The sequence below is a fragment of the Nestor notabilis genome, unplaced genomic scaffold, assembly GCF_000696875.1.
Source record: "Nestor notabilis isolate BGI_N333 unplaced genomic scaffold, ASM69687v1 scaffold40, whole genome shotgun sequence".
NCBI classification, from domain to species: Eukaryota; Metazoa; Chordata; class Aves; order Psittaciformes; family Psittacidae; genus Nestor; species Nestor notabilis.
Window position 1 is genome coordinate 9,999 of NW_009912191.1, and position 23,616 is coordinate 33,614.

A 23,616-nucleotide genomic window follows, 5' to 3' on the forward strand; every position below is an offset into this window, starting at 1 on the left:
CATCATGGAGAAAAGATTTATGAAGAGATTGGCATGCTGCCGAATTGCTAGATAAGCCTTATAACACATCTCCTGGAACCTGGAAGAGACAGGGGAAAAAAGGACAGCGTATTTCCCAGTTAGATGCATATTACTTTTTCACCTCCAAAACAGTTTTCAGGTAACTGGACACTAAAGAAGTAGACAATCTTAGTCTAATAAGAACACTATAATGTTGCTGAGAAAATATACTCATCTTCCTACTTAGGTTATCTTAATTTCAGTAAGAGTAGTGGTCAGACTAACACAATAGCCAGACTGAAGACAGGCTTTCTAGCCTTAAATCTCATTTGCAATTCATGCAAGTACTCAACACAAGTTTATGGGTGTTCACACAGCCATTATACTCATTGCTAGTGACATTTCAGATTTCAAAGCACATTTCGTGATACACAGCTGCAAACAGCACCTCTCCTGTAGTTTTAAAAGAGCAGTAGCTGTTGATCCTTAGATACTCTGGAGAAGGCACTGAAGACAGGGGCATTTGCTGTATCACAACACTGGGTGAGAAACACACATTTATGCTGAAACCACTAATTTAAGTTGGGTTAAGAAAAACAAAAATGCAAAAAAGCTTCACTGCAGCATTCAGACAGACACTCTCACTAATAATGAAATGAAGATTAAAATTGAAACCTCTCAAAGACTGGATCTCTGGAAAGACATATTTAGAATGACTATAGCATCAGATTTTTATTTATTATTTTAAAGTTATCTTTTCTTAGCAGGTTCTGCAGAACGTCATAAACTACACAAGCCAGCTGAAGAGCTGGTATCACAGCAGCTATAGAGAGAAGCATTGCTGAGCGACCAGCAAGCCTTTGATGCATTACAACTGATACTTAAGAATTCTGCTTTTGCAGTTACACAATGCTAAGAAGATTTTAAGTGTTATCAAAACAGTTTCAGATATTTAAAAATTTATCTATATTCACATGTGTGCTGATCCTGCAAAACTAAAGTGAGGTTTCATGAACCCAAGCCCATGTAAGAGCTAAGATCACCTACTGAGTTACAAGTGGACAGCTGATCTTCAACTACAGAATTAGAACATATCCACTGCAAGCAAATTCAAATACTACTTTTCAGTTAAAAGGTCCAGTAATTAAAGGTCACCGGTACTAAAGTACATTTTAGGTACAAAATACTCTGGAAGTTAAATGCTTAAAAATCTCACCTTTCAAACTCCCTTGTTTTAGTACATTCTTGGGCTCCTTTACTAATCACTATTAAGAAGTCCTGTGTTAAGACAAATGGCACACGCTCCCTTTTATAACCAAATTTTTTCTTCTTGTGGTCCAGGAAGTGCCCAAAGTCAATGTGAAACAGCTTGGAAAAACAGAAAGGTATTTTAAGATTAGTAATTCCTTGTATAAAGTATGTCACAGTAAAATTGATCAGATGGATTTATTTTTTTTAAACCAACTCATATCAGGGTGACATACGACATTATTCTACGTTTTTAGAAAAATGTATCTTACTTGTCCATCATCTTTTACCATGATGTTACTATTGTGGCGATCACCAATGCCCAGTATAAAGGTAGCAACACAGTAGCCAGCACAAGAACGTGTAAACAAGTCAATAGCTGCATCATACCTATTGAAAACAGGAGACACTTTCACATAGATGTTCTACCGATACAAAAGCGTAGATTTCCCCCTCCCCTCCCTCCACTGAGGAGAAGCCAACTTCTATTATCCTCTATCAATGAAGCAGAGCTCCTGGACTTTATCATAGTAAGGCAGAAATTCAGCATACTCTTGAGAACAATAGTACTTTGTTAGATCATGGAACAGTAAATTAGCTATTAAAGTGACTCTTTTGAAATCCAGCAGTTTTCATTTTGATGAGTTACTGTCAAAATGCAGACTTAAGCCATATCTTCATAGCTCTGCTTACAACTTAAGCTTTACTGTTGAGAGAAGTCACACAACTGAACTCCTTAGAAGAGCTACAAGCAGGAAACCTAGGCAAACAAGAGCAGGGGAAGAAAATAAACCAACCAAAATGAGATGGACATAATTCTACACTTGATCAGCTTTAGTTCTCTTGAAGTTTCCATCAGAAAGAGCACATGAGCAAGAAAAAACAAGCAACAGGAAATCTCACATTTCTCCTTTGTTCTTGTCCTTGAGCCACTGATGTAATGTATGGCTGTTGAACTGCAATGCTCCCTTTAAGCCTCCTTTACATTGAATCTGCATGATGGTATGAGAGCTCCTGACTACCTCGATGAGTCCCACACAGTCACCAATAGACAAACAACCATAAGGCAACATCCTGAAAGAGGAAGGTTTTTTTTTTTAAAGTTAAGTTTGCAGACAGCAAGCAACAGGTATGTTTGATAACCCTTACCAAGTGTCATCTGTTACTTACTTTAGGATATGAAAACCTGTTTTAATGTTTTATAGCTGTATTAACACTAGTCTTGTGGAAAAAATGTACCAGATATTAGTACAGTAACATGCCAGCCACTGTATCCACCAATGCCATTCTTCAGTTTTATATCAGGACAAAAGCTTGAGGCAAAAGTTTAGTAACTTGCTCCTGGAGGCATTAGGGAATACACTGGAAAAGCCCTTTAAAAAGCATTCAACATAGTTTAGTAAGATCTATTCAACTATGTTAAAAGTGAATTATTAAAAGACAGAATCTATGCATTCTGCAAATAATTGGTAAGATTCCATGGATTACTGTAAGCAAGTAGCAGGTAATACTTTGTATGTAAAACCAGCACAGGACCTTCAAAATGAGTTTCTGAATAGTACCTCACCATATTACAAATTCTAAACTGGACTCTACCATCAACAACACTAATGTTACCCAGATGTTAATGAACTGTAAATGGGTATTTATTCATGGACTCTTCAAAGAAAATTGTAAAATCACTTTCTGTAATCCACAAGATTACAAAGTGAAACTCAAAGGATGATATTAATTTCAACACTGTTGAACATGAGGGGAGACAAGAGGTGGCTGTAAGAGGTGAAGGGCGGTTGTAAGGGGAGATCATGAAGGTAGAGGAAGGGCAGCCATGAGGGAAGATCATGAGGGGAGATGAAGGGCAGCCAGGAGGCATGAAGGGTGGTCGTGAGAGATCATGAGGGGCAGCCATGAGGGAATATCATGAAGGGAAAAGAGGGCCAGCCATGAGGGGAGATCATGAGGGGAGAGGAGGGGCGGTCATAAGGGAATAACGTAAGGAGAGAGGAGGGGTGGCCATGAGGGGAGATTGTGAGGAGAAAGGAGCAGTGGCCATAAGGGGAGATCATGAGCGGAAAGGAGCAGTGGCCATAATGGGAGACCGTGAGGGGAAAGGAGCAGTGACCATGAGGGGAGATCGTGAGGGGAAAGCAAGGGCAGCCATGGGAAATGAGGGGTGGCCATGAGGAAGATGATGAGGGGAGAGCAGTGGCAGCCATGGGGTGTGAGTGGTGGCCACGGGGGGTAAGGGCAGCAGCTAAACACTGTGGGCCACTATGGAGGGTAGATGAGAGGTGGCTGTGAGTGGAAATCATGAGGGGCAGCTGTAAGGGGAGATAAGTTTGCCCTTAGTGATGTGGTTTAGTAGTGGGCTTGGTAGTCCTGGGGTAACGGTTGGACTTGGTGATCTTAAAGGTCTTTTTCAACCTAGTTGATTCTATGATTCTGTGATCTCAGTAGCCCATTTTTCTCTTTACAAGAAATTAATTCCACTGCCTTCCCTTTCTTTCACAGGTCTCTTTTCTCACCCTTCCTTTAAAATCTGTATTTCTTTTGTCATGCTCAAAACACTTTATCTGCAAAAACTAAGTCAAAACCAGTCCTTTGTTCAAAGACTGAAAGAAACATGGCCATTACCATGTTTAACATCCTCTGTTAAAATATTTGGGAGTAAGGGTCATGTACCTAAAAGCAGCCTTTTTCTCTCCTGAAGTTTCCTTTCTGGAGTGAAAGTGTGACACTTACAGAGCGAAACAGCCTTCTAGGAACACTGGAGTATCACAAGTGTTTAGTGATGCCATGGGGGGGGGGGGGAAATAATAAAAAAATCCATCATGGCTTTTTATTAAACCTAAGAATCCAAGAGGCACCAGTGCAATGCACAGCCAGTGGCAGAGCTGGTTGCTGGTGTTGCTGTGGAGGTGGGCTTCTCCTTTATGGATTAACAGCACTTGCAGTTACTAAAAAAATATTTATATCTAACTACACTTGCATTTTTAGATAAAAATCTGGTTTGAAGGTCAAAGTAAAACAGTGCAACCCATTTGTTTTCTTAAAGACTATTAGACTTCCTGTACCAGAGAGATAGAGTTCTGTGGCCTTAGTGGGATGAGTTGCAATTTCTAGATCCTCAGAAGATTTTCTTTCTGTCCACTAGTGTAACCTGCAGCTTGCTCAAGATTCAGGGCCCATTAGCTGCCTCATCCTGCATGCTCGTTTCAGTCTTTCAGTATAGCAGATGGACAGTTGCAATTTTTCTGATTTTGTTTTTAAATCAGTCTGTCACATCATACTTATTCCACTTCTCTTCTAAAGCTTCATGCTGCCTCTTTAAAGAATAATGGTGGCAAGAGGTGTGAGAGATGTATTTATGCAGGTTTCCACAACTGGCACCCTTCAAGACATGGGGACTGTGAACTGTAACTCTGCAAACCATTCTTAGACAAAGCCATAATTCTGTCCCTCATTACAGTACTAGAGCAAATAAGTTTCCTAGGTATATTAGAGATGATGTAGACCAGTAGGTCCTTTTATCTAGATAATGAGAAAATGAGAACTGGGGGTCCAAAGATCATACTTAGCTTGACAGCGCAGAGGCAGCTCTATTATGCCACCACCTAAAAAAAAAACCAAAAACCTACCAAATAGCAGATGTAAATTTGGAAGCATAACCTGTCTAATATCAGTTTTCTAGAAGTAGAATAGTTTATACTGAATGGCATTCTGCAGGAGCTACTGTACTCACAAACTACTTAAAGGTGGAGAAGCTGCAAATGTATGAAAACTGGGTAATACCTACTTTGCATACTGAAATGAAGATACCAACTACAAAAAGTCATAACTTAACTGGGCTGCAAGTTTGGCAACTTGTTCAAAGCAAATCCTACAGATACAAATTAGCAGACCATAGTGTGGCTACTGTGTTAGCTCTTGTATCCATTCCAGTATGTAGCTCCCTCATACCAACTGGAATGAGGCTTAAGTATTTCTCAACTACAATCTTATGTTTATAGAATTCAGTAGTTTAGTTAACTGAAGGTCATTAAAAAAACCCCTGAAAATTGCTCTAACATGTACAGACATAGACATGCTTATTTATAGCATTTAATTTATTACACTTGGGGAAACAGAAGCAATCCCTGGTAACAAACTAATGCAAAGCCCATTAGGAACAGTATTGCTTGAGAATGACCTCTAACACTTACCGAAGATCCAGACCCTGATTTTGCCAGATGTTTTCCATAATTCTTATTATCTGAAGTGTCAGCATATCCTGACGCAAGTCTGGAATAGTCAAATACATAAAGATTTGCAAATACATGGAGACTGCAAACTTTGTAACACCAGAACACTCTGTTACATCTTACTTTTTGCCCCAGAAGTATGCCTAAAGGAAATGGGGCTTGCAGAGTTCAGTGTAGGTTTTCTTCTCTCAATAGAGAAAAACATGTGTCATATAGTTGAGAGTGAATATAACTTTGTGGTGGCAATTTCAAAGCTGTTTAAAAAATATACACTAAAATCATGACAATAGAACTACAGATTATACTTCTGTAATATCTTGGAAGACATTTTCAAGTAAAAAGAACAAAGTATTAAAACAGTACCATGTTCCACCTGAACAGACTGAGCATCTTGGAACCTACAAAATTTGCACAACTCTTACTTGTACATGCTTAATTTTCCTGGAAAACTGCTTTCCTTCCCCCGCCCCGATATATGTGTTTTATATGCTTAGAAAAAAATACTAACAGTAGGTTAGGAAAATAAAACAGATATGTAGCTTTTGGATTACATTTGGTTTTCCTTACCGTCTCCATTTTTAAAGATTATCTCATTGTTCTGAAATAACAATTCAGACATAATATCCGGGTTTTCCCAGTTCAACCACAGTGGCCTTTTTGCAGATGACATTATCCTGCACTCCTCAAGCCTAAAGAAAGAGATAAGATTTCTATGAAACAGGCACATGCAGATTTTAATTTAATATTTCCATAATATTAAGTGCTCCCTGTTTTCATCAAGCTCTTTGAAATAGTATCAAATTAAAGATACATGGGTAACAGCCAATCAACCACTTACACTTTCAGCCTCAAAATTAAATTAATAAGTGCAATGTTACCCATTTGCTAAGTCCAACAGAAGAGCTGGCTATATTGTAATTTCCTTTAGCAGTGTGTGTTCCTTACAAATGGAAAAAGGTCTGCACTTCCTGTCGCCTTAAAGTAACAGCTGTCATGTTGTTCCCTAAATTGTTAAACCATTAGACTGAAATGACTTCACTTTTCATGAGTTATTCTGCTGCAAATTTTTTTCAGTGAACTTTGGAAATACTAACATTTTTTAGAATGTTAACATTTAACCTTAACATTGTTAATATTCATATTACTAAGCATTTACTTAAATATCTAGATATGTTTCAAAACAGAATACAATACCGAAGATTTCCCAGTTGATGCGCAGGATTAAGAGGAGAGATAAAACCTTGTAAGGCATCCATAAAATCTGGCCGCCTCATTTGTTCAACAAGAAACTTCATCTGTACCTGATAAATAATCACATTCAGGTTTTGATAACATTAATTATATGCGAGTGAAAGTAAGTTTCAGATTTTTAGCTTTGTTTTTAAAGCATGGTTTTGCACAGTTCCAGTGTAAGCAACTCTATTTAGCCACATACTATGCAAATTGAAAGCCTTAAGTCTACTGCCTTAAGCAGTAGACAATGGCAATGCACATAGAAAATATTGCAGCTTCTAGAATAACATACTATATACTGAGGCTATCATTAATACTCTTCTAGTTAATCAATTAATACACAGTTCAGAGCAACTCCTGTGACTCAGCAGCAACAGCCTGGGGATGCAGGCATCTTATAATACCTTCTGTGTCTCATCTTTTTTTTCCTGCTTGAGAATATCAGTGAGGTTAATCAACTTCTCCATAGCTTCCACCTGCCTGCTCAGATGTTTTAGGTACATTCCACATGCTCGACAATAGGACTCCAGAAGTAAACCAAACCTCTGACTTACAGTTTTATTGTGCATTTCAGACCTAAAGAGAGAAGAAGAACAGTTATAGCTTAAAGACAAGACCACTTAGAGGTGCCGAAACCAAAGCTATACCTGCAATATCGTCCCAATGACACATCTTCCCAAGAGCTGCTTATAGATCCATCCTTTTCAGGTAAATAACTTCTATTAACCTCCCACAGCTCATCTCATTTTGACTAGACTGATAAGACTTCAGTACCTTTTACAACCAATTCGGCACAGAGTTCATAGGCTTTTCTCCCAATTCCTTCTTGATTTATCCTGTCCTCTCTACCCACTATTCCCTGCCTTTATTCAAACCCCATGCTTCCTAGAAACTCAAGCTTTCAATTCAAGTTCCATGTTTCTTTACCAAAAGCAAAGCTAATCTGGCTAAATAAGACAAGAAGAAAATTATACAATCCCAGGCTGCGGCCCCTCAAGTTTCCCTGTTCTTACCTACTCTCATTCTTTGCAGCTCTAAAATACATTTCTCAAACAATTAGTTAATCAGAAAATTTATTCCATTATCTTTGACGATTACCAAGGAAAATAGAAAACAAAGCACAACCAAGATTCCTTGCTTCTTCTATTTATGTGTCTGATCACACTGTCTTAGAACAGCATTTTTAGGTGAAACCTAGCTACAATCTGCTATACTGTAGGCTGATCTATGCTCAGTCTTCTCAACACCAGGAATTACAAAAACCCTTGTTATACTTAGTAAGGAAGAACATAGATATTTGAGCTATCAAGCTCTACAAAGTCTTTAATAAGCATGTACAAAGAGTTATTTTTTCAAAGCCTTATCTGGTCAAACTGGGTGGCTCTCTTTAGATCTCAACTATTTGTAAAATTTTCTGGAAGACTGGTGAGTGATAAAAAAAATAAAGTTCAAACAACAGAAATCGATTAAAGTTGTAAATAGTTGACAGTATGGGAGGCCTCCAGCAATCAGACTACCCTGCTTTCAGCATAATTATCATTATGTAAAAAAGAAGTACAAGACTAAGTATCTGTTATTAACTAGCTTTTGAAACTGCAAGGGATGACTTCTATTACCAAACTCTGCATTCAAGCTTGTAACCAATGTAAAACAAACTAAGCAGTAGTATTTTTCAGGGAAAAAAAATCAAACCAAAACAAAACAAGAAAAAGACATTTTAGTATGCCAAGCCTTTAGAACAACTAACTGCTTACAGCTAACAGGAATCCCACTATCCCTTAACATGTTCAGCTTACTTTAAATGCCAAAAGAAGAAGTGTCCTATCCTTTGATTGGTCAGTGCCTTCTTGAGTAAAAATCTTACAAGCTGATTATCCAAGTACTGTTCATATTTCAGAACCTAGTTAAGGATAAAGAGAATAAAAATAATCTGCTGCAGTTATTTCTACAAACAAAATACAGATTAAATGAAGTTAAATAAAAAAATAAAAAAAAAAATCAATGTTCTACATGAATTTCTGTAGAATGACTGATCTGGTATTAATACTAGCATGTGTTTGAATTTGAACAGCGTCTACTAACAGTGCACTGGCTGCCTGTTTCAGGAACTTACCATCTGATGCTTCCTTCACTATTACCAAATATTTTGGCCTCAACTAGCTTGAAATTTTGAGGAGATGCTTCTGCTCATACTTTCCCATATGCTGTAACAGCTGAAAGAGCTGCCTGTTCCAGTTGGTTGAACAGTGCTGTATCTCTGCAAGATTCTGGCATTTAATACCAACATGCAAAACCCCACCACTACAGAAAATGAACTACATTTAATCTCCTCCTACTAAATAATCTGCAATAGAAACACACTTTTGATGACCTGTTTTTCATGTCACCTTAACTTTTATTGTATTTTAAGCCTCTGTGATTATCGGATATACACCTCAAGTATACCAAAATATGTTATATACCTGTACCAGCTGGATTAAGTACTGAGACAGTTTGTCATCTGTCAAGTACTTCTCTAGACACCGAACTGCAAAAGCTCGCACCATTGGATCTGGATAATTACAGTCCAAAAGCTCCATTGCCTGCTCTGGCTTGATTGGAGGCCAATCTTTTACCAAACAGTACATCTGTGGACAGGAAGTCCAAGCACGTTACACATTTGCATTGATTACAAAGAAGCTGTAATACACAGTTATTAGAAGGTATTGTCAGACACGAACTGCATCCGAGTAGAAGCTATTTACTTGCCAGCCCTCTCTCAATAAACTATTTGTTAGTAGCTGCCAGCTGATGGGACTGTTTTATCCACTATTAACACAATGAAAACAAAACCTCACATACAACTAATTGACAAATCGGCAACATAACAGGGATTCAAGTAATGCCACAAGAGGAAATTTTAAGACTCAGGCTGAGCTAAAGAACAAAAACTATGGACCAGACTGATCCATCAATTACAGTGGCAACTTGGACAAGTTTTCATTCAACGTATCATACACATGTAGCAGGTTTTAAACTTCAAGACGTTTTCTTAAGTACTGTATTTTAAAGCTTCTTCAAAACTTACAACTTCTTCAGTGCTATATGTTACCTGGGCTACTTCATCTCTAGAATTCCATTTCACAGACAGAAGTAATTTGGGCAGAATTTCTGGAGTATTCACGCAATAGTGTCTGCGAAAGAGAAAAAAGCTGTATGTACAAATTGCCCTTTTTGCTTTGATGACCATCTACTATGTTCCCCTCAGTCTTGCACATTTTTCTTCCTTTGTCAGCAGAAAACAATCAATACCATAAGGTGGTGTGAAGATCCATGCATGAAAGTAAGACTGCAGTAATGGAGAAAATGTAAACTAATGCAATTATTAATTTTTTCCCATGGGCTTGTAAATCAAGACATACGATCCAGAATGCTTTAAAAGCCTTTTCTAAAACACTAACCCAACCAATACAGAACACAGAAAAGGGAGCAAAATCCAAAGCAGTCATGACAAGTTTGGAGTGAATAGGGTAAAGCTGATTGTGCCAACAAGGGTTTTTCTTTAGTTTAGTTTTTGGTTTTAAATACCTGTGGCTCCAGAGGAAGTCCTTCTCTTGCTCAGTGATTTCAGACAAAGGATCTCGTGTACATATAGCTCGCAGTTGCTCCTTGTCACTTTCTCTTAATTCGTTATCTCTAGCTATTCTGTTACTCTGCAGAGAGAAAGCAGTCCATTAACTCTCCACAAATTTCCTTCTGTTGTCATGCAACATACATGAAGTACTTTAACAGCACAGCAACACTTACAGCCTATGTCATGCAATACTATCTTGTTTTCTTTTGTTGTAACTGAGGAGTTAAAATTTCAAAACAGAGAGATGAAAGACTAGGCCTTTGATTTCTACAACCACTTTTAGCCACTACTGGGACAAGAAGAGTGACATTTCAACTAAGTCAGCTGTGTGGAGAAATAGCAGCAGTTGCATCTGATGAACAACATAATGCAGCATGAAATGAAACTGGTCATTTCTGTCTCCAGTTTTCAGATTAGCTGGAAGCTGCTGAAAGGAGTGAAAAAGAAACAGAACTGGAAAAGCAGAATCTGGGGGGGTGAAGCTAGGTAAACAAAAGGTAGAACACTGTAGGAGAGCCCAAGTAACAGAAGGACTGGAAAACATTAACCAGAATTAGCATATTTCCCAAAGAGTACAGAAAACAGAACTGGCATATGCTGAAATTAATTTTATATAAGACTTTGTTCATTAGAACCACCTTAGACCAATGGCAGAGGTATCAAAACTACTACTGCGAGATATTTCACACCCCACGTGCCAAGTTCAATTTTTTTCTCCTATACTTTCCATTTCTCAGTTAATTTATTGTGGGGTTTTTTTTTCAAAGCAACATACGAAGTGATGCAATTTGAGGTTTCAGCTACAGAATCAACTGCACTGCAAAAAAGAAAAATCTTAAACTTATTCTGTTCAGTGTAAAATACAAGTGTAATAAACAAGATTGACACTTAAGATGAAGGTATCCCAACAATTCCACAAGAATGGAACAGTTTTTCATAGTGAACTCACATTTTCATATCTGCATGATACCTACCACTACAAAAGAATAAGATCAACACCTTTCCAAACTGAAAATGTTTAAACTGTAGAACCACAGTATTTGGCCTCTTATTCTAAAAAATTTTAACTCAGCCCATTAAACAAGATAATAAACAAGAATGAACTGAGCTTTGTCTGCCAGTTGTGATGAAGGGAAGTTTTCAACTGGCTGAACTAGTACTTTGAAACAGAAATACCTACATGGCTTGTACAGGTCTTTCCAATGTATCTACCTTTAAGAAAGCTGAAGCAAAGAACAATCTGGAATTCCCAGGTAGGAGATCAACGCACCCTTTAAAAGGTGAAGTGGTGTTATTTCTAAGAATATGCACAAATATGGACACAGTTGTCAGATATACCATATGATATAATATCTGTTTCAGACTAAAAGTTCTTTATTTTACATTTATCTTTAATTACATAAAGTATGTTTTCTCATGATGGGTTCACTACTACTATGTGGGAATATTCCGGCCTTCAAGCTTACATCCACCAAGAGGTCTCAGAGGATTTTTAGTGTCTTGCCCTGTTAGTAGTGTGATAGTGCAAGATCTTACTGCACCAAGATGTTTTTTTTATTATCATTCTGAAGCACATGGATTGGACTTAAAAGTGGAGGGAAATTATTCGAGACTACTCTCAATGTGTTGCAAAAAAATTTTTAGAACACATTCTTTAATATTATGGTATCAGATACAGTGAAAATAGTTAAGAGTCATTCTGCAAGGAAGTTATTGGATAAGTGACTTAATTACCCTACTCCTGACATAAGATCAAATAGTTCATATTGTTCAATAGAACAAGTAATTGTATATATTCATCTTTATTCTGAAAGAGTCATCCTAAATAGCAAGTGAAAGTCAAAAAAGTATAAAATGTACCTGCATAGTGGGTCAGAAAGATCATAGATTAGGTCAAGCCCAGAAGGAAAATGCATTTATCCTGTTGCGGTCAACACCAAAAACTTGAAATTCTATGAATTGTGGGACAGTAAATTAGATTTCATATTTGAAAATTCTTTCATATTTGAGATATTAATGGACCTATAAATGATCTCTTATCAAGATGTATAGACTGACTGTAAATGCAGTGTAATGCATTTAAAGCTTAAACAAAAAAGTTACGCTTTTTGTATCATAATAAAAACATTTAGCTAGAAATCATACCTCAGTGACTGCTTTGCTGATTTTGACCATTTCAGACAAGCATTTTTTACCTCCTTCAGATATGGATAATGCTACGCAGTAATCAAGTATCCAGTTTTCAAAAGAGTAACAACATGCTGCCTTTTAAATCCCTAAGTATAGTTAATATTACAAACAGCTATAAATACACACAGTACATAAGAGGATTTTGGCAGACCACAAGAAGGGTTGAAAGAAAAGCAGTGTGAATAATGAGAAAGTGAGACCAAAGCAGTGATACACAGTTTTTTTCCCTGTCAACTTAGTCACTGATGTAAATAGGCTTTCTCCATATTTAACCGCTGTGACCTTCTTCTACAATATTGTAAGGATTATCACAAAAAAAGACAATAATTTTGAGACCTTATTCTACCTCAGATTTTAAGATTAAGATGACGATTATTATTTTGTCACTGAAGTGAGAGCTTATTCTCCTCACCATTTTCTGGTTTTGCATACAGATCATATTATAGAAAACAACGAGTTGAACATATATATAAGGCCAGGTAATAGGCTGTGTTATAGCAAAGGAATGATATTTACCAAGGAGCTAGCTGTTCTTTAACATTTATTAAGAGTCCTCCAGCACTGCTCAGTCACAATATATATCATAAGCAGATATGCCGCTCTATGATGGACTTCCTGTGGTGTCTCAAGAGAAATCAAATGCCTACAACTCTTTATTCAAGATATATTGAGATGAGACTGTTATAAATATCACCAGAAATCCCAAACTGGAAACTTACTAACACCTACGCATTTCTTGGCACAACAAAACATTCCACCCTGAGAGCCTTCTTCACTCAGACCACAAAGCTTTCTTGGGGAAACTCTCAAGTCTTTGGACCAGCCTCCAGAATAAAATGTAAAACATATCAAGTAATTTCACAGCCTTGTCTTTGAATACATAATATTCTTAGCTGTACTGCTTTTCTTTTTCTCCTTCTAATCTTCCAACAAGTGCTTCTAAGAAAGTGCCAAACCTCACCAAAAAGCCAATTGTCAATGCACAGGCTCTCTTCATGGAAGAGGGGAGATTAAGGGCTACACTCATGTATGCCAGCCAATTCCCTCAAAATTCCCTGTACTTCTGGTCATAACTAATCCATTAAACAGCCAGTGAAGAGTTATAAGCACCTTTGGGATACACAAGAATGCCTACCTATAAACATAAAATTGCAACAAAGAAAAACAGCATCATTGAAGGAGAACTGCAACTTTTGAAAAGTTCAAGTAGCTTAGACATCTGCACTGGCAATATAAAAACATCAAAAATGCCTTAACAGTTTGCACAGTAAAATAATTACTCTTTTCAAGTGTTTCAGTTGGTCAGTGAAGCATTAGGTCAGTTTGCCGGTAATATAAAGGAGAATGTATTACTCACTTTGCTAAACAAAACAAAAAAATTCATTTATTGATTTTACAATAAGTCAGAATATAAGGAAAAAAAAACCCAACCAAAACCTCTTTATTGCTAATATACTGAGTAAAATAAACAAAGTAGTAAATAATACTTTCATATTTTAGTAGCTAATCTGGGAAGGGGAGGTTGCCTTACCAGCCCCGCATAGCTGTAGTTAAACCCCAGTTCGCGTGATATAGTCCAATTGGCATGCTCTTCAATCACTGTCATATCTGGAAACTTCACAGGATTGCTAAACCAATCAAATTCCAGCTCTAGACATGGAGTTTCCTATGTAAAGGGAATGTGAATTACTTTTTCTGTTGAATGATACTAATTATAATATGACATATTTTGAACTACTAAGGAAGAAGCTGGCATGCAAATATTTACCTTATTTGGATTTGATCCAGTAACACCAATAGGATTTAACAAATCCTCCAGGCCATGAGGTACTGCCCAAAGATTCAAAGCCATTTTCCCAGATACAAGAGTGTCTGTGTAATCAAACATGTTTATATTTCCCCAAGCCAGTGGACAGTGCTCCTTAAAGAGAAGAGGTTTTTTCAGTGTCATCTATTAGTTAGTGCAGAGTGAGTCAGGAGAAATAACATTTCCATCCCAAAACAAGTTGTTACACTCCCAGATTAGCAGAAAAGCAGGTTGTGGAAGCTGTACCATACTTTTCTATGAATTACTGTCATGGCAGTCATTTTGCAAAATGGTATCAAAACACTTTCAAACACGTACTAACATCTTCCCAAATCAAAAGTAACTCTAGATGATGTGAGTTTTTTTGACAAAGAGAGAATTTTTACCAAAGTCTGTAGTGATGTAATAAGGGGCAACAGTTTTAAACTCTCAGACAATATGTTTTAGAGTGGACAACTTATTTATTTATTTATTTTATGATAAGGGTGGTCAGACACTGGAACAGGTTGCCCAGAGAAGCTGTGAATTCCCCATCGTTGGGAACAGTGAAGGTCAGGATGGGTGGAGCTTTTCAGCAACCTGGTCTATTGAAAGATAGCCCTTCCAACCCAAGCCATCCTACAATTCTGTAGGATTTGTAAACTTGGTTGTAGACAAAAATAACTGTATAGTACCTGTGACACTCAAACCCAGAATGTAATGAGGCTGGTGGCTAGATCAGATGCCATATGTAGATTCTTAAAAATTATTATTTGAGATCTTGCATCAAATGCTAAAGCAACACAAGTTTTCTTTAAAGATCAACTCTAAATACAAGTATAAATATTGCCATTTTTAGTAAACAGGCAAGTAACATACGGTTTTAGAAACTTGAGTTTAAAGGCACTTGCACCTCAAAACACTAACAACTGATCTTTGGCAATACAATATAGACACTGTTGAACAGATAAGCTTTTCTCCATGTTAACTTCCGACCACAAAAACTGTGGTAGTTTGAGTAAGGTACAAGAAAAGAAACCCCCTTTTTTTAACAAATGTTGCACTAAGACTCATTGCCAGTACAGCATTTACCAAGTATCTTCCCAAACTTGACTTCAGTTGCTTTTGTTCATTAGTTTATTAAAGCCATGAAGTATTTTACCTCTTTTGCACCCTTACGGCCTTTAACAGAACAGATAGAAAGGCACAGGCGAGCAGCACGTGGAAGATCAAGAATGTACATGTCATACAATAGCCATTCGTTCCACCTATAAGATTTAAAAAGCAAAATAAAACCAGGTTAAGGGACAGCATGGAGACAACTGTATTCAACCACAGTTATGCTAAAAGGTACTTGTTATATGCCTACCTAAACTATATATGTGTATAAAAAGAATACTTTCTCACTGAAAAAGGGTACTCCTACATGCATTTTCCCACATTCCTTTGGGGAATGGAAACTTCCCTAAATAGCCTGCTAGCACCAGTACTGTTTAAAAAGTCATGCTAGGTTAAATTTCTGCAAACTTAGTAATAGTCTCATTCATTTTCACTCTTGCAAACCTACTGACTGCAACTGTCAGCGCAGGCATAACCTGAAGTAATGGATTTGCATATGTGCTATATTAATAGAAGGTTTAGCTTGCAAAATATTTTTCACTTCAGGAAAAAAGCAAGTGGGAAAAAATGTGGCATAGCTTTCAGAACTCAACTGAATTTGAACTACTGGAAAATAAAAAAATAACTGCGAGATGGGAATATAACAGAAATATGACATAAATCCAAGTGAGTATTCCTAATACAAATATTATTCTATTTACCACAGCAATAAGAGCACAGATTGGTTCTACAGGAATATATATTTTGTTTTTGTAACTTTTCTAAGTAGACTTCTTGGTTGGTGGAACTGTGCTTTTGAAGAGGAACTTCTGAATACAGTTCCTTTTCCTAAGCCAATTGCCATGGTGAATTTTCTCAGTTGGAAAAGGCAGCAGATTCTAAGGACAGCATTAATTCTTCAATGTGTCTGTAGCTACTAAAAGCAAAGTTTTATAAAGAAATAACTGTCCAAATCCTCCTCTAAGAATTAAGAAATTGGCATATAAATTTTAATTCACTTTTTTTATGTGTTCATTTCATAATATGGATCTGTGTGATTAGACCCATGCTTTCAAGCCATACCCATCATCACCTTTTCAAGAAGATTTTGTGTCTAAACCAGTTAAAATATCAGTTCAAGTATAGCTATATTTGGGGCAACCCAGAGGGAGAGGCTATTTTTCAACAAGTATACATATTAGTAAGCCCTCTATTTATACATCCTAATCATATTTAAACAGACAAGAGTTTAAAAATGTATTCATAAAGACATGAAGTCAGAAAGAAAACGCAAATCAATAATTACTTCTGAACACATACTTCGCATCTAATCCTAGCAGATGCTGGAATTTCACACCTCCTCAGTCAAAGTTACAGGAACATCTTTTAGATACTTGTTCTGAATATATTCTAAAAGTGCATGTAAACTTCTTTAGTTCACATGCACTTTTAAGTTCACGTACATTATTTTTCCAGATAATATTGATGGTAGGTCAAATATCCTGAAAATAGTCAGCCCAGATCTGCAAGTCACTTCCATGTTAGCAAATGATACCCATCTCTCCACACTCAGGGGTTCTGCTTTAGAACACACCATGCAACCTCACTGAAAGAGATTTGCAGGTTGCATGACATCACATTGCCTCATGCTGAAAGTAAAATCCAAACCTGCAACTGGAACACCTGCTATTGATCCACAGTGAAAACCAGAGCTCAGCTGCCCAGAGCTGTGCTGATTTCACAGTATTAATGAGTAATTATATTGGAGTTTCAGTGGCAACTGCAAATGCATATGTAAAACACTAGTATAGTTTCTTTACTGAACAGATGTGAGACAAAATACTTGTGTTTTACTTCTATTTATAAATATAGGCATATGTAAAAATATTTTTACAAAGCTTAAGGCAAGGAATTCCCAGCAAGAAGCTCTATGTGAATAATGGCTAAGGCAAGCCTTTACTCCTTCAGTTATGATGCCCTGGAAGTCAGGTTTCCTGCAGTCACACAATTATTTAGCTTACCTGGGATTAGAACAAGGTACCCTTTGAGTATTCACATTGTCACACAAAGGTTCCCCTCCATGGTAGATACCTGTTCTTACATAGATCTGAAAAACAAATGTCCATATTAGTACTGCCTTTGAAATTTTACTACGAATTTTTTTTTCACTCCTATAAACATAAGATTATAACATATTATCCTTTCATTTTCATCACTTGAAAACAAAACAAAACAAAAAAAATCTGAGAACCTAACAGCTTCATCACTCCCCAACCCCGATTCTTTCGTGCTCTGTAAGGTGGGAAGCACAGTATATAAACATACCCTTCTAGGAAAAAAAATAAAAAAATAAATTTTGGCCTTTTCCCTTTTTAATTGCAAAAATAGTTCTTTAAAAATACAGTAATAACCTTGAAATGAACACTAAAAAACCCCTCTAATTCATTCTCAATTCTTCCTGTGTCAAGGTATAGTTAAAGACTGAACAAATTCTGAGAAAGCACGCCAGGCTTGTAGTTCAACAGGACTGAACCCTACCTGCCTTTTCTTCTTGATCTCTCCATATCTCCCTTTTCAAAAACAAACATGGCAGCACAGGATCCAGCATCCCCTCATCGAAAGTATTGTTAATTACCATAATACATTCTTAAACATAATATAATAATTATTTAGAATACAGATAACATGGGCTTTGTTTTTCTATTACATACTCAGCTGAAGTGAACTATGCAAACTAAGTCCTGCTCCTATCAGGCAGAATATTTATCTAAGTACCACAACTCACACTTTTGAAGTAGTATACAAAAGTTTTTAGATGTTAAAATACAGCTGTAATTTTTTTTAATAGAGTTGAGTACTTAAATAACAAAGTGGTCTAATTTTCTAACATAACACTACTTTTCCAGCGTAAGCAGAGAACAGAAAACTCAGGAATCCATGAGTTGCCAAAAACATGCACAGCATTTGCCTTACCTTGTCTATGTCTCTAATGTTCACATTTACATAGGTTGCACAGAGGATTCTTATTCTGAGAGCACTGTTTATAGTCCAGAGGGATTTGGCTGTAGCTTCTCCATTCATGTAGGGTGTAGCTGTAGAGATACGCCTGGAATAAGATGGCATTGTAAAGGTGTCCAGTGGCAGCTGGGTATATAGGCTTTCCTTAGCCATCAGCATCAGATTGGGCATGCGACCCAGCATTATACAGCTTCTTATATACTGCAAGAAACCAAACCAAAATTCACCACGTTTTCAGAGTTCATACTCTTGTTAATCTACGCCTAAAAACATCCAGGAAAACATTAAAGTAAAAGCATATTTAAAGAGTTTATCATTGTCCCTGTATGTACAACCTTTACTGTGTCTACAGTTATAACATCCAACAGCTTAAATACATTGGGTAGGATTGCACAGTAGCACTTCATATGGATTTTGAGATGTGAATAGCGTCTACACAGTGGAAGGTTGAACTGGAGGAGATAGAGAACAGAGCTAACAACATGACAAGTGAGGTTTCTTGTAGTGCTCTTTAGCTCCAACACGGTGTAGCACAAATAAAACTGCTTCCAGATTAGATCTCCAGCTGTTTTTCCATACCAAGGTGTCATACTAGCCTAGCGTGCAGAGCTAGCACAGGTGACTTTGACGCTCCTAGTCACAGGCAGAAACCACAAGGCAATGGCAGATGCTAATTTTTGGTTCAGTTGTGCTTACTACCTTACATTCAGCACTGATGCTGACAGACTCCAGCTGTAAGGCTGTATGGTGTCCATTCAGGATTGAATGCTGAGCGCATTTAGTCCAGCAACAGTACCATAAAATACAATGTGTTCAGACAGGCCCAGCCCTGGAGCATAATTAGCAAGCTCTTTTGCAGCACAGTAAAGACATAGCAGATACATCTGAAGAAACCATGCTAGATCAAACAGGTCTGGTGTTTGATCTTTAGATGACTGTGCAATATCTTTCATGTATGCCTGCACTTGTTCCCAAGCTCCCATAGAACAGAGCTGCTTTTCCCATTAATCAGGATTCCCTATTCCCCTTTTCTGCCCCATTGCTCTGGAAAGCAGACTGTCAACCATTTTAGATGAAGGAATGGAAGCTGTTTGTTACAACAACACATTCCTCAAAGAGGAAGCAGCAGCAGTCTGTCAGGAAATCTACAGGGTAACATTGTTGTCTGCTCCAGAGAGGGGGCTGCTCAGATGCTCTTCTGTCAGCAGTTCTGCCTCACACAGCACTAACAAAACCCAGAAAATGAAGGACAGACAGACACAAGGAAGACTTAAGAATAGTTAGCACAGTGCTGGAAGTTTATCACTCCTTTAGCAAGATAAAAAAAAGAAACAAAAAATGTAAGTAACAGCGAAGCAACTAGTTTAGATTTTTTTCCACGCCTAAAGGGGGAAGGGAGAAGATTCATAGTAGCAATGGTTGTCTCAGTTTAACACCTGATTGAATTTCCTTTTGTATTATATCAGTCCATTCAAGCATAACTCATCTCTTGCCATCAGAAATCTAGGATATTTCTGAGACCTACCACTGTTTTATCACCAATGTTAGCAGTAAAGTACTTCATTCAAAGACAAAACACTAGCGATATAAATTCTAGTTTAAATTACCTTTTCTCCCCCTCTCTTTTGAAGCACATTCAGCAACACATACGCACACTATTCACATGCATTACCCAGTTAAAGGAACAACACTTTCACTTACTATGTTTTGTATTAATTTAATGAAAGAGAAAGCCAGTCATAAAACTGATCACTTTTCTCCATCACAAATTTGGATTATGTTAGCATAGTTCAAAATATATCTGTCATGTTACTCACCTTATACTGGCTCAGTGGATATTTTTCTAGCAAGTATTCATCACAGCCACACACTTTTAGAATGTATTTGCCTTGGTACTCCAAGACGCAAAGTTTCAGTTGTTCTGATGACAGCAACATACTTCGTGTTTTCTTCCTAATTGCTTCAGCAATAACTTGTTCAGGCACACAGTCATGATTGATTTTTAAGGTGTATTTCTGCTTATCATTGTTTGGTGAGACTATTACCCATATCACAACTATAATTTGCCCTAGAATAAATGTAGAATAATGTTAGGCCTAGAATTTTCAGTGTAGTTTCAAACAAACCAAACCAAAAACCCAACCCAAAACCCACAAAATAACCCTAAAAGCCCAAACCAAACAATCTCTCACCCCTCCCCAGCATAGAGAATTGCTTGCAGTATGAAAGATGTAGACAAAATTCATAACCCAAACTGACGGAGGGTTTCTAACATGCAAGGAACTACACTCAGTTTATTTGTGACTCTACCATAAATTCAAACTTTTACCCCTTGAGGTTAAGTATACCTTTATTAACCAAATACACTTGACTAGTTAGCCTTCAAGAAAACAGCAGTAACATTCATATTTGAGGACTGCAAGATAACTTACTGATTTAGTATCATTTAATTCCAGATTTCTGAATGTCATAGAAAAGAAAAATGCAAAGCCAATGAGCTCTTTCTGTCCATTAAAAAGAAAAAAATCACCTCTATTTACTCATGGCATGGGGGCTGGAACTATATGATCTTTAAAGGTCCCGTCCAACTCAAACCATTCTACGATTCTATGAAGATTTAGTTGTCACAATAGCAAAAATGTAATTTTAAATGTTGCCTTCTTTTTGAAACTACATTCTATCAAGAGGTTACTCTGAATAACTTAAGGTGTAAGATATTGCTGAAGTGTAGGTAAAAGTGATTTACCTAAGTTACCTAGGAAACTTAGGTAAAAAAAGCTGTACTTTTATTTCAATCACTGAAAAAAATCCATTATGTTTCTACTGTAAATATTTATCTTACCTTTGTCTAGTTTATTGTATATGTGTTTGGGTAGTTCAGGTGAAGACTCTACATTTGGAGGACAGACATATAATGCTCTACTATGTGGTGCATTGGCATCTCGAAGATCCACTGCTTCTTTACAAACATTAAGAATATTTCTTCTGAAGTCTTGTACTTCTGGATCCTTAACCATGTCAAATTCACAGACAGGCATTCCAATAGCAAAACCTACAGCATTGAAGCAGCATGAGGAAATAATTGTAACTGATAATTAAAGCTACAGATTCTTCCCATCAGTGACAGAAAAAACATGCTCTAAGCAAAACACAATCTAAAATATTTGTGTTAACTACTGGCTTCTACTTTTATACATAATTGTTCTGTCATTAAAAAAAACCCAGTTCTAAAGTTAGTGCAATTAGTCACAAAAAAAGGTTTAGAAAACAGGTGTACATTCACTGAAGTGCTAAATCAGCACTCTCACAGCTAGCACTCCTCCTGGAGAAAAAGGACCAGTAATGAATTTCCTCTGAAGTCAGCACGAAGTTTCTTAAGTGGACAGGAGATGCCCGATTTTTCTTCCTAAAATCCTAGCAGGATTATTGGTAGCTATTAGGACCATAATCAGCTTCGCTCACAACTGAATAACAGCTATTCAATTTAGTTTAATGAGCTACACTATTTCAAAAAATGTGACAAGCACTCCAAGAGATACCGAACTTAAGCTCCTTGGCATAGATTCATGTAGTAAGAGCGCATTTCTCTCAGGTCCGCAGTCTCAGGTGTAATTCCATTTACTTTAATAAGATTACTTGCATAAATAATTATTTATGCATGAATGTTCAAATGGAAACTTTCAACTGTCCTGTTGCATGGTTAGCTAATGACTGTTCTCCTGAAGTCCTGAACAGGTTAACCTTTACAAAACAGAAGTAGTTTATTTATGATGCATTCATAACAATTAAATAATTTAACAATTAGAAGCACCCCAGAACAAGTACTTCCAGTTGACAAGTCTCTACCATTGCCATATACATCTGTTAGCAACTAAATGTGTGTGGGTATGTTTGTACTGCCTGAATTTAGATACTTAACCGAGCTGAAACACATGGTAGCCTCCCTCTGCTTTCTCAATGGATAATGGAAAATCTTAAGCTACCCCACAGATGACTCGAAGTATTACAATTTTCCTCCACTCTGCCCCTCCAGCTTCAGGTGTTTCTGTTTATCTCCCCTCCCCGTGCTCTTCTTGTCAGAAGGCAGGAGGGAGAAACACTTCATTTCTGAAACTTTACTTACTAAGCAAAATAGAGCAATATTAAACTAGATTTGCGATAGCACATGCTTAAGATTTGTAGTTAAACCCAGAATTTACAATTCTGTAAACTTCAAAACAAATTAAGATGGACTTCCCAAATGACACAACAGGCTTTGCTCTGCAGTAATACAAAACCCTGCTAATAAGAGACAAGCAAGAAATATCCTCTAACCCACATACAACTACAAATACATATAAAGCAATGACTTTACATGTGAATTAAACAGAATAGTAAAAATAAGTTTAATTCACAGTTTACGAACATCAGCTTCACTATGACCAGCATCTCTGGAAACCCAGTGCAACAACTGACAGTTACAAAATTGACAGATACAAGTGACAAACACAGACCATTTCAACTCTTCATTTTGTATGTTGAAAAGGAGAAGCCAGTTAAACGGATTAGCTACGTTTAAATAGTCTCACCTATTTCTCTATTGAGAATCTTTTCTTCTCTGTTACCTACTGGTTCAATAACTTTTAGAAAAGGCTGAAACAGTCGCAGGTCACAAAGTCTCCGTGTTTCATCAAAAAATTCTTCTCTTTCTGCTTCTTGTGTAACACTTACAAAAATATAAGAAGATTCATCTTGAAGGAGTTGATAGAGAGGATATTTTCTTGCTTCCTTAAAGAGTTCATGTTTAATAGTTAGTAAGGTGGCCTCACGGAGGCATTCTAGAGTCACTATCATTCCATTTGGGAGAAGACACTCCACAAGGATCCTCGGTGGCATCAAGTGGATGCCCCATAGTTCACCAGATGATGGTCGTGGAGGCATTTTTAAGTCTTTAGATAACTTCGTATGGGAAGTTTTTCAAGCTGTGATTCATAGGCATAAACCTAAGAAAAAAATCAAATTTAAATATTAAAATTTAAAATATTAACATCACAAGGCATTTCAGATAAAATTATTCAAACATCACTTATAATTGTAGATGAATATTCATAGCTATATTTTAAATTCGTAAGGAAAAGTACTCGATAAAACTGATGTCTAAGGAACACGTATTTGACGTATCTATCTACTCAAATAAAACAGTTAATACC

At 36.9% G+C, this 23,616-nt stretch overlaps 1 protein-coding gene across 1 annotated transcript in view; it reads right to left on the reverse strand.

Annotated features, from left to right (window-relative positions):
* The window catches only part of PIK3CA (phosphatidylinositol-4,5-bisphosphate 3-kinase, catalytic subunit alpha), a 23,558-nt gene extending 211 nt beyond the window's left edge, over positions 1 to 23,347 (reverse strand). Inside the window, 20 exon segments of the mRNA XM_010018147.1 lie at positions 1 to 79; positions 1,217 to 1,368; positions 1,521 to 1,638; positions 2,152 to 2,322; positions 5,451 to 5,529; positions 6,057 to 6,178; positions 6,684 to 6,790; positions 7,127 to 7,298; positions 8,519 to 8,622; positions 9,185 to 9,349; positions 9,814 to 9,895; positions 10,290 to 10,414; positions 14,057 to 14,191; positions 14,294 to 14,446; positions 15,474 to 15,579; positions 17,431 to 17,516; positions 18,383 to 18,628; positions 20,245 to 20,495; positions 21,270 to 21,479; positions 22,996 to 23,347. The exon segment at positions 1 to 79 is cut by the window's left edge and continues 18 nt beyond it. Of these exon segments, the coding sequence (XP_010016449.1) occupies positions 1 to 79; positions 1,217 to 1,368; positions 1,521 to 1,638; positions 2,152 to 2,322; positions 5,451 to 5,529; positions 6,057 to 6,178; positions 6,684 to 6,790; positions 7,127 to 7,298; positions 8,519 to 8,622; positions 9,185 to 9,349; positions 9,814 to 9,895; positions 10,290 to 10,414; positions 14,057 to 14,191; positions 14,294 to 14,446; positions 15,474 to 15,579; positions 17,431 to 17,516; positions 18,383 to 18,628; positions 20,245 to 20,495; positions 21,270 to 21,479; positions 22,996 to 23,347 (3,015 nt within the window).
* Between the last annotated feature and the right edge of the window lie 269 nt (positions 23,348 to 23,616).